This window comes from Spea bombifrons, chromosome 8 (genome assembly GCF_027358695.1).
Source record: "Spea bombifrons isolate aSpeBom1 chromosome 8, aSpeBom1.2.pri, whole genome shotgun sequence".
NCBI lineage: Eukaryota > Metazoa > Chordata > Amphibia > Anura > Pelobatidae > Spea > Spea bombifrons.
In genome coordinates, this window is record NC_071094.1 from 38,060,252 (window position 1) to 38,071,552 (window position 11,301).

Here is an 11,301-nt window from a genome sequence, read left to right on the forward strand (position 1 = left end):
CTGCTTCCCTGAGCAGCGATATGATCTCTCTTACATTTTCCACTCTCTCGCTCTCTGCATCCTTTGCCCAATTACCTCCAGAGAGAATTCTTTCTCTCCATCTCTGTGCAAGCAATCAGAGCTTCACCAAGTTACTTTCCTGCATTCTCACTTCAATAAGGGGGCCTATCAAACTTGGTACACTCTTAAACACAAAACAGTAAGGAGGCCCATGTCTGGACTAGCCTTTGCACTTGGGGTGAACCCCAAGGGCTCCCCGAAAAGTTAAATGTCATATAAAAAGAGAAGGAGTTGTTTACCAAGAACAAACAGCCACATTATAGCCTGTCCTACTTTGTGTTCCCACTTGGAAGCATCTAAAATTTTAGCTCTCTTATGCAATTACAGAGGAAAAATCTACATATCAGTCGGATTCCACCCAAAAGGGCAGGCCCAAACTGAAACGAGAGGCAAATTTCTTCTGCACAAGGGAACCAACAACCCCAGACATACATTTTGACCTTCTTTGGCATTCTCAGTGGGGTACAGTTGGAATCCCTCTAGGGACAAGAGAGCATTTGAGATGTTTCCAAATGGGAATGCACCATAAAACAGGTTATGAAGCGACTGTTTTTTTGCATGGCATTTCACCCATCAAGGAGTAATGGTGAGTCCAGACATAGACATCCCTCCTCTCTTGTGCCTAGTGTGGTGCAATTTGTGTGTTATTGGTGATGCATAAATAAATAAATAGATAAATAATTAATTAATGTATATATATATATATATATATATATATATATATATATATATATAGTAACAATAATTCTGTATGCCTGCTTGTCTGTCTTTCATACTCTTTATGAGTAGTCAGGGAGTTACCATGTTACCTTTCTGCATTCTTGTTTTTATAATGTTGAAATTAGACTGAGGCTTTTTTGAAGTTGCCTGGGTGCATTGCTTGATATCTCTTGGAATAACACTTAATGGGGCATGATGCATTTTCTTTTCTTCTGGGATCGTTTACGTGGTGGCTATTTCCTGATAATAATACTGACAGTTAATTTCTGCCCATCTCATTGCCATGCTAGGACACTATAACAGTTAGGTTAATAGCATCATAGACATTGTTCGGTTTGGTATCATATTTTTATTAAATTTTAAATAAGCAAAATAAATCTGTGACTGCTTCTTTAAAAAGACAGACAGTTTATACGGACAGGCTGAAAGTACTCGATTCCGCATTATATATTATATATCAGGTTATATTATTTTTAGACGCTGCTGACACTTTAAAGAGTGTCACTGTTGTGAATCCTTGAAAAGTTAGTTTTTTGCAGTTAGAAAGCAAGGCAGGCACCAGCTGGTCTGGCTTGAGACATTGATGACTAGCCCTTAATGGCCTGTAGACAGGGTGAGGCTTAGTCAATTTTTATTATCTCCAGACCCAAGGCTTAATAGGCATAGAGAAAGCCGAGTGATTGAGTTTGTCTGCTTCACAACATCCTCCTTCACTTCAAAAGTTTACTACTTAAAGTTTTAAAATGCAAATTATACAGATATACGACCCTTGCTTGTCTGGACGGAAACATACGCCAAATGTTACTTCTGGGGCTCAATATATAGCGTAGCCTTCCAAGTGCAAGAAAAACCTGAATCATTTCAAATGAGGGATCCAGGGTAAAGAATTGAATCATTATATCAATTTGTGAGATGATAGATTTAAACAAAATATTTATTCCACCTAATTCTAGTCCAAACTCCCAGAAATAGATACACTACCTAAAACCGTGTGTTTTATGGTAATCTGTCCTACTTTTATTTATAAATTCCACTTTAAATAGAAGACTTTAAAACTATTCTATGCTTGCGCTAATATTAATGCAATACAATTGTAATAACATAGAGGAGCGTGAAAGATAGACAGCTCACATAACAAATCCAGTAGATCAGCCCATTTCTGCTTTAGGATCTAAGGTTACAAAGCTCATCCAAGCATTGCAGGACTTTTTACCCCTATGATTTAGTATCCAATAAGCCTGAGGTGTCTTCATGGAACTCCCTGGTTAGGTCCACTAGGGTGTACAATACTTGGAGTTGTTGGGAGTAAAGGTTATAGTCTTCACGCTCACAGTGGTGAAGCTGGTAAGTGTGCTATGGACACCTGGACCCTGACCTTGCCTATGACATGTCGGCATAGAAACAAAACGAGTTGGAGATGGTCACCTAGAACACACAACCGCTTCATAGTCGATGCTACCCCACTTGGGACATCTTAGCTCTGTTGTGCCATTACAGGGGAAATATCTCCAACACCAACAATCTGATCAAATTTGTTTTGTATAGCATATCATCCTTCAGGATCTCTTGGTGGTCACTCTGAGTGTAAAGGTTAGTCATGATGTAGACCTCCTTGCTGTTGGCTGTTTACATTTGGTCTCTAGCGGTGTATCCACCAAAATGTATGCTGCTGTTCAAAAGTTTGGGGGCACTTTGCGGTTTTCATGGCAAACAAGGAAATTTGTAGCTGTACTTAAGTAATTGCAAAAGGTTTTTCTTATGATTAGACTTTTAAACTTTGAAATGGATTAGCAAACATAGCATGCCATCGGAACATGGGAGTGATAAAGGGCCTCTGTATGCCTATGGAGATAGCAGCCTTTTCCAGCATCTACACTGTATTTCTGATCTAATTCAAAATTAGCTTTTTTAAGGAAACAAGTACATTTGCAAGTGACCCTGCATTTTTGAGCGGTCACATACATCGGGGGGTTGTTGGTTCTCTCATGCGGTGAAATATGGGGTAGAGCGTAGGACGGGCCATTAAGCTGTCATCATCTCAAGCTTGTTTTGTTGGTGGAAGGATTTTTAAGATGCTAGCCATGGGTCTTAATAGTGATGCTTTTTTTCTTTTTTTCCCTTGGTTGGACTGAGTATGTTTATCGACTTCCAGGCACTGAAGATGCGGCAGTCACCTGGGTCCCTGAAAACCTTTTGGCGGGAAATGACCTTTTGGCGCCTTGACGTCAGTGGTCTCTCCTCTTTGCAGAGAAATTACCATAGCAAATTTGTTCATTTGTTTATGCAAAACCCATGCCCGGGAACCAGAATTTAATTTGGCTCTTTGTCTCTTAATATAATAATAATAATAGCTGAAAATCTAAAAATCCACACAATTGTGATTAATGTTTATACAGACTAAATGTGGAATTGTACGCAAATCAAATATTAAAAACCTCTCTTTCCCTCTCCTTAATAAAAACAGCCCCTTTGTTACTTATACAGATTGCAGGAACCATGAACAAGATTAGTTAATACTGTATATTGGATGAAACAAGTGTCACTTTTCTACATCTGTTCTGGCAGTGTGTTTTTTCTCACTAGCTTTGTGTGAGGTCCTTGGAAAATAAGGAATTGAAAGGCTTTGAGGGTGGAATGTTTCTGTTCTACTGTTCAGTTGTGTATGGATTTTTCCAGGTGCTCACACTGTGGGTGCCATTGAAGATGCTTAATACCAAATGTGCTGTGTCAAAGAATTTTGTGGTTTGATCTTAAATAGGGAGCAGGCCAATGTCTGAGACTATTGAAGGATGGTCCTGGACTTGCTCAGAAACTACTCCATCAGTCTCAAGGAGGATTAATCCCCAGTCCTCACTCTCCTGAACCCACTAACCCTTGGATGTTTGCAATAACCCTTTTCTCTCAGCAGACCCCCTCTCTCGGGTGTTATTCCCACCAAAGTGACGCTATTTTTGAAGGTGCGGGCCTCCATAGACATTGGCCGGGGAAAATGGAACTGACAGCATATTATCTCTTAAGGATGTGCTGTCCTGGAAGAGGAAGCTTAGAGATCTGGTCTCCACTACAGCCCTACAAAAAACACCATGCTCACTAAGTGCAGATATTGCTGCTTCTTATGCTGTTGTATAGCGTGTTCCTGTTTAGAATCTACATATTATGCTGGCACAGATGAAAACTGTTTGCACCTCATTTACACTGACCAAAATTAAGACTAATTTAACATACTCCATGTCACTCCATGTCAGGACTAGCCTTTACCCTTGGGGTGAACCCCCAAGGGCTCCCCCAAAGGTGAAATGTCATACAAAAAGAGAAGGAGATGTTTACCAAGAACAAACAGCCACATTATAGCCTGCCCTACTTTGTGTTCCCACTTGGAAGCATCTCAAATTTCCCTCTCTAATGGCTCTCTTGTGCCATTAGAGAGGGAAAATCTACATATCAGTCTGATCCCGCCCAAAAGGGCAGTCCCAAACTGAAATGAGAGGCAAATTTCTTCTGCGCAAGGGAACCAACAACCCCAGACATACATTTTGACCTAGCATTCTCAGTGGGGTACAGTTGGTATCCCTGTAGGGACAAGAGAGCATTTGAGATGTTTCCAAATAGGAACACACCATAAGACAGGCTATGAAGTGACTGTTAGTTCTTGGTAAGTATCTCATTCTCTTTTTGCATGGCATTTTACCCATCAAAGAACTCTTGGGGATTACCCCAAGTGTAATGGTGAGTCCAGACATAGACCCCCCTCCTCTCGTGTGCCTAGAATAATACAAGCTCTGTCTTGTTGATGATGTTAAGAGATGTAGGCAAAGTGTAGCTGAAAGCTTCCCCGTTCCCCCGCTCTCTTGTTTTGGGTACTGTGTTGTCTGGCTATGTAGTATTAAACTAATATGCAGGTTATATATTTTTTGTTCTGATAATTTGAGAAAGCTCACAAGAAAAACACAAGGTATGTGTTGATGAGCTAGCTTAGCACGGTGATAAAAATTGCTTGTTCTCTCTAGGTAATATTAGCTCAAGCTCTCTGGGTTGGGGGCTTCATGGAATAGATTTCTATTGCTGAGAAGCTCCATGGAAGCTGGAGATCACTATGCTCAATGCTAAGCATTGGATAGAGTAGTTGAAAGCAGGACTCTGGAGCAGTAGAATTGTGTTCTCTGGAGTGATGAATTAGGCTTTACTATCCAGAAGTCTGAAGAACAAATCACGGTTTGGTGGATGCCAGTAAAACACTGCCTGCTGGAACACTTAGTGCCTATTGTAAAGTTTTGTGAAGATGGGATAATAGTCTGGGCCTCACAAATGCTCTTTTGGCTGAATGGGCACAAATTCCCACAGACACAATCTAAAGACTTCCAAGAGGAGGGGAGGCTGTCAAGGAAAAGGGTAACTTCCTACTCCTGCCCATGGTTTTGGAATCTGCTAAGCTCAAATAGGCGTAATGGTCAGATGTCCACGTACTTTGGGTCAAATAGTGTATATTATGGTAATGGATGCTCCCTTATAAAACCTTAATTTTCTTACATATGAATAGAAAAAAAACACATGATTGTATAGATGTGTATGTGTCTGAGATAATATGAGTTGAAACAATTCCCCTTTAAAGAGAAGAAAATATTTTATTCTTTTTTCTCTCCCTGTGAATAACTCCTACTGTTCCTCATATTTTTTTTATTATATATGTTGGCCGCAAAAGCAATATCACCTGTTTTTAGGATGTAAAAAGCGCATTGATATCATGTTTCCTACAATGACCTTGCAAAGTATTTTATTCTGTAATATTTTGTGAGGCTGATTTTCCCCCCACTACTAAAACGTATTATATGCTGCAGTAACCTAATAATTAGACAGCAAAACACATTTAAATGGCATTAGCTTACAATAAGATAGATATACAATAATTATATAATTAGAGTAGGGATATAAACATAAAGGTTATTATTATCAAGAAAGCACTAAGCCTGTACAATGTGAATTTACAGCAAAACAATGAATGTTTGGTACATGTGTTGCCCGGGCATTAGCTTTATATGATAAAGAACTGTATCCATTAGCCGAGTGGGTTTCTTCATAGCCTGCTTATTACTTCATTGAATTTTCACATTCTAAAAAGGATAATCAAAGCACAAGGTGATTAGCAAACGCTAATTAGAAACAAAGGAGACTGCGTTTAAAAATGGAAATGATCTACGTGCCGGAGATCAAGAGAAACAAATGACATAGGTAGGGATACGGACGCATTGAATAATTCGATACTGACATTAAAGAAATAAAATAATCTAGGTCGACAAAAACAAGCGAATTTAATCATGGATTTAAGGGGATATTTTCCAAGTGATATGGAGTTCCTGCTGCAATACAGGAGATAACTGGATTTCAACAACTTAAAAAAAAAACAAATGACAAAGTGGTGGTTCCATCCCAAAATATTCCGGAGATATCAATGCCATCATGTAAGAAATTACTTAGAATTCTGAAAAGACATCTTCACTGACAGAGGTCTAACCCTCACCGTATACCTACAAAGCCACCAAGGACACCCAGATACTCTCCATCCACCGTACATGGTGGTAAGGGAGAGGAAGATGTCTAGCATATGGGCGTGCGTGTACCCTTCTGGATTTTTACATGTCATGGAATCTACTCTACTAGGGGCATTATCAAAAAGAGCAGCCATCCAGTAAGAGAGAGTGTAAGAAACTTTCATCCAAATAAAACAGGAGCAAAATGCAGCTAAACCATCCAGCAGACATTCTCCATGGTGATTGCCTTAATAAGAATGTATCTCTATTCTAACCCAAGATACAGCTATCCCAACAACCTAAAAAATGCTGAATTATTTTAAAATGTCCTGGTCCCTACATAGATGTGATTTAAGTTAAAAGCCTAGCATGTCATGCTTAACAAGTAATGTGAAGAGGCGAAAGTTGCCTGTGCCATTGTAAGACCACAAAGGAACACTGGCTCACCAATCTTCTGCTTCTGTCCCCATATGGACTTTTTCTTCTTCATTGAAACTTGAGGCATCTCTGTCATCATCTGAAGATAAATGTCGGTGATCCAAATGGTAGGGCTGAACCAAGGTCCTTTCCATTCTTATTCCGGCAGTGCACACCACACCTGGAGAAGGGCTGGTTTTTCTAGGGCTCACCTCGGAGGAGGTTGAAAATGTGACCCACCACTCACCAGCAGAAGGCTTGAATAGGGACAGATGAAAAAGGAACAGATGAAAAAGTGTATGAAGGTTTCATAGGTGCAGATTGGTGCATGCATCCACCATCACAAAAACACAACCATGTATTGAGCGCCCAAGTGGACCTAACCATAGGGCCCCAAAGCCGTCACAGACGTAAAGCCAGAGAATCTTAATCAAAAAACCCACAAACACATTATTATGTGAAAAAAGTGGTTAGTGCTCCAAGTGGTAAGGAGCAATCTTCCCTTCAAATGTCTAGCAAGGGACGAATCTCCTAAGGTCCCTAGACCTAAAACCACAACACAGCACACTGAAAATGACATTTCAAAGGTGTCATATTTTGCTCCGCTTCACAGTGTGTTCGTAGAACACACAATAAAATCACCCACTCATAACTTTAAGAATGTCTTTTCTGATGAAGGCACAGCTGTTGGGCGATTTCCTAATCCCACTTTAAATAGCAGGCGCTTTTTAAACCAGTTGATATACCACGGATCGTGCTAAAAATCACACTATAAGGAAATCTAGAGATTTGTTAAGCCAGAAATATGCCGGTTAAATGATCGCTGGATGGGTATGCCTCTTCTCCATAACAGGGCAAGCCTCATTAAGCTCTGAAAGTGACACGTCATCTTATCTCTACATTATCTCTAATTTATGTAAAGATAACAATTTTCTGTTTGTTTCTGGTGATGTTCATCTCTGAGCTTCAGCGCGGAATCCAACGCGTTCCCGTATGATACATACTCAGCGAATCTGTCCCTGCTGTTATATCTTCTGTTTCCGGTGCCACTCTCTGTGTTCCTAATGAGCTATTAACGGACTACCAATTACTGTTGCAAATGAGAGATTTCACTGAGAAGCTTATTACAGTACCTGAAGGCAAAAACATGCCACATTAACATGTTCAAATATAAATCATTTTTATTTAAATAATTGTCTCTCCCCCGTTAACAATAATCAGAAATCCTGGAGATTCTTTCTATAAGAACAAATCTCAACAAAATGTGTTTGTTTGAAGAATGATGATTTCCAGACAATTCATTAAAGTGTTTGGACAGATTACTTAGATTAGGCTGTTTGTGATTGATCGTCACTGTTTAGCGCAGATGGTATTTACCATGGCAGTAGAAGGTTAATAACCTCAGGCTACGACTGCGCAAGCAGAACTCCCAAAATAAAGCTGACCTGCATTATGTTACTATCTGCTATAGCCAATCATACACGGAAAGGAATAATTCATATAATATGATCAGAATTGCACAAAATGGAACATACCTGAATTCATTTTTTCTTAAAATTCCTTAAAAATTTTGTTAAATTCTAATATATTCTTGTTTAAACCTAGGACGTTTTAGAAGTTATAATTTAAATTTTTCCATTAATTTTTAATAAATTTTTTTACAGAGCTGAGTATGTGCTCAGCTGCTGCTATCGATTCCAATATAATGTTAACTTGGGGATTATGGGAAATAGAGGATAATTTGCATGCATTTTCTGTAAAATAAATATTCAAATAATATAAAAATACAACGCAAACTTAATTGGTTTTATCTCGGTTGTTATTGCGCTGGTCACATGGTGTATATATATATATATATATATATATATATATATATATATATAAATAATCACTTTATAGTAAAGAAAAATATTAGATTATATAGGATCACATAATTCACCTGAGCTCCTAACATCTGATGAAGGATGTTGTCCAAGGATGTTCTGGGAAAATTCACCACCTGCTGCGTTTAACTTGAATGAGTTTGCTTGCAATGCCACATGTGGCCACAGGGGGTGTATAAGTACAGATAGCCTTGTTAAACCCTGAAATTAATCTACCTATCCCTGTTATTGTAAAATGTATTTATTTTTCCTGTTGAACTGGAATTTGCAATTTGACCTAATAATCCATCTCTGTGCAGGGACTACATATGTTGGATTATTAGATCATGTACCTTCTCTTTTAATTCTATTAGGATTAATAAAAGAGATTATTTTCCAGCAGAGCTTTGGTCTTATTTCCCACCAGAACATAAAGAGATAGGGTGTGGAGGATCAAAATCTATCTTCAATCCCAATCCTTATATGAGTTGGTACCCCCACACACCCTATTGCTATTATACTGCTTTTCATACCATCTCGCCATTAACATATCGATGTTTTCTTGCACCCTAGAGTGAAGCTGGCCTTGAATTCCACTCCATGTGGGATCACAGAGGGTTCTGCTGCCATCAGTGTCGCCGTGGTCAACGCTATTGCCAAAGAGTCTGTGAACCCCTTCTCGGATTCTACCCATACCCCTACTGCTACGGTTCAGGGCGTGTAATTTGCCGGATCATCATGCCTTGCAATTGGTGGATAGCACGGATGTTGGGTCGAGTCTAGAACACTCATGTATCTTACCTATTATTGTATCTGTAACTCTAACAACAAAGGGTTATATATGATATTTTTTCATAGTTTTATATCCTTTAGTAATATACCTTTTTTACATTAGTTTTTTTATGATACTATTTTATATGTATTACCAGTAATCGCTATATGAAAGCAGCTAAACACCGTGTATTTCTCATCAGCGATGTTATCCAAAAGACATCATTGTGCTTCATTCTATGTTCAATAAATCAGCAATGAGGGACAATTGTTTTCTAGAACTCTTCCAAAATCAGGAAGCTTTGGCATATTGGAGTCCATATATCATGGTAGCTACTAATTCATTGCTTTTAATCAGTCATTTACAGTCATGCCTTTTAACTCCACGCCAGATTGAAAATGACATATTCTCCATATATCATACTCGTTACACTTACACATACAGTAAACTCTATCTGAAATTCCCCGGATTATTTGCCAAAAATGAAATAAAAATGAAGAATGTATGGTAGGGAGACGTGAAAAAAATAATTTAAGATTTAACAAGTATTCCCCAAATTTTCTCCTTGATTGCGCCTTTTATAATGGGAACAAAAAAAGTCCTATATGATTATCATATTGTCTAATTAAGATGCCAAAAGCAATTTCAAACCAATTTTTGTCGCACATAAAAAAACACAAATAGCAGCATATCGGGTAAAAAAAAGTCCATTAGATATACTACTTACACGTGTGATGGGCAAACACGGTTATAATACACGCCTGCAACATACAAGGAAAAATGAAGGAAATGTTTTTGAACAAGGAATAATTTTATTTGGGACCAGCCTGGTCAATATATCCACCCGATCTGCTGCTCCAGTCACAGATTGTGTGTGGCGCTGTTGGCCAGCGTCCCACCAGGCATATGTCCTGTGTGTCACATGGCCAATCTGGGCCTGCTTTTATTCATGTAATGCTTTCAATTATCTCTTGAAAAATATTTATTTTAAATTCACCATTCATTGCTTGGTCTAACCATATTCTTCTCTTCCTTGGTATTTTAACCCAAGATGCTTTTTGATATGCAAATTGTTCATGTATTTGTATATATATATATATATATATATATATATATATATATATATATATATATATATATATATATAAATATATATATATTACAGTTATGGACAATGCATCAAACAGTTAATATGTTTTTTGCAACTGTATGGCAATTGAAACAGAAAACATTATATTTTACACTGTTTTGGGTTGTACCTTTGGAAGCAATGTGTATAGATCAATGTTTAATTATTTTCTGTGCAGCCATGCCAAAATAAAATTATAATGTACATTGTCCACTTGAAGCTACAGGTTAAGTTTGACCCTCGGATAATATAATCTTATGAAATTGTAACAGTTAATATTTTTTATTAAATATTTTCTGAGAAAATCCATTGTGTTTAAGCAATTTTGTCGTTCTGTGTATTTTAATAATAAATAATGACAAAAGAATTCAGATATGAATAACTATGCCATCCTGAAAACAGTGCCTAAAAATAACTATGCAATTTACACCCGTCTTTGGACAAAGGCTGAGTTTAGCACTTGAAGGTATGTGTATTCCCAGCTAGCTATCTAATTGAAATAAGAATCTCTTCTCTGTTTATTGGGTTCCTCTGCCAAGAAAACATTTCATTTCCATAGACAATATCATGGACCACTACTCAACATGCAAATCGTTACAGAAATCATTAATTTTTATGTAGTAAACAACATTAAATTAGGAACGTGATGACACAGTGCATATGAGTAATTTGTAAACTACAATAAAAAGGTACATTTCAGTCTGAAAATCAAGCTTTCATTAAAGTGCGGAGGAGATTAATAAAGCCCAGAGGTAGGAATGGTACTCGGTGCATAGCCTGGAAAATAGTGAAATAAAGATATGCGATAACATTGGA

The 11,301-nt window shown here is 37.9% G+C and overlaps 1 protein-coding gene across 1 annotated transcript in view; it reads left to right on the top strand.

Annotated features, from left to right (window-relative positions):
- Positions 1–10,131, top strand: part of TNMD (tenomodulin) — a 31,948-nt gene extending 21,817 nt beyond the window's left edge. The window contains exon 7 of the mRNA XM_053473911.1: positions 9,158–10,131. Within this exon, the coding sequence (XP_053329886.1) occupies positions 9,158–9,367 (210 nt within the window). The 3' untranslated portion in view covers positions 9,368–10,131. The remainder of the gene's footprint in view (positions 1–9,157) is intronic.
- Positions 10,132–11,301: the final 1,170 nt, after the last annotated feature.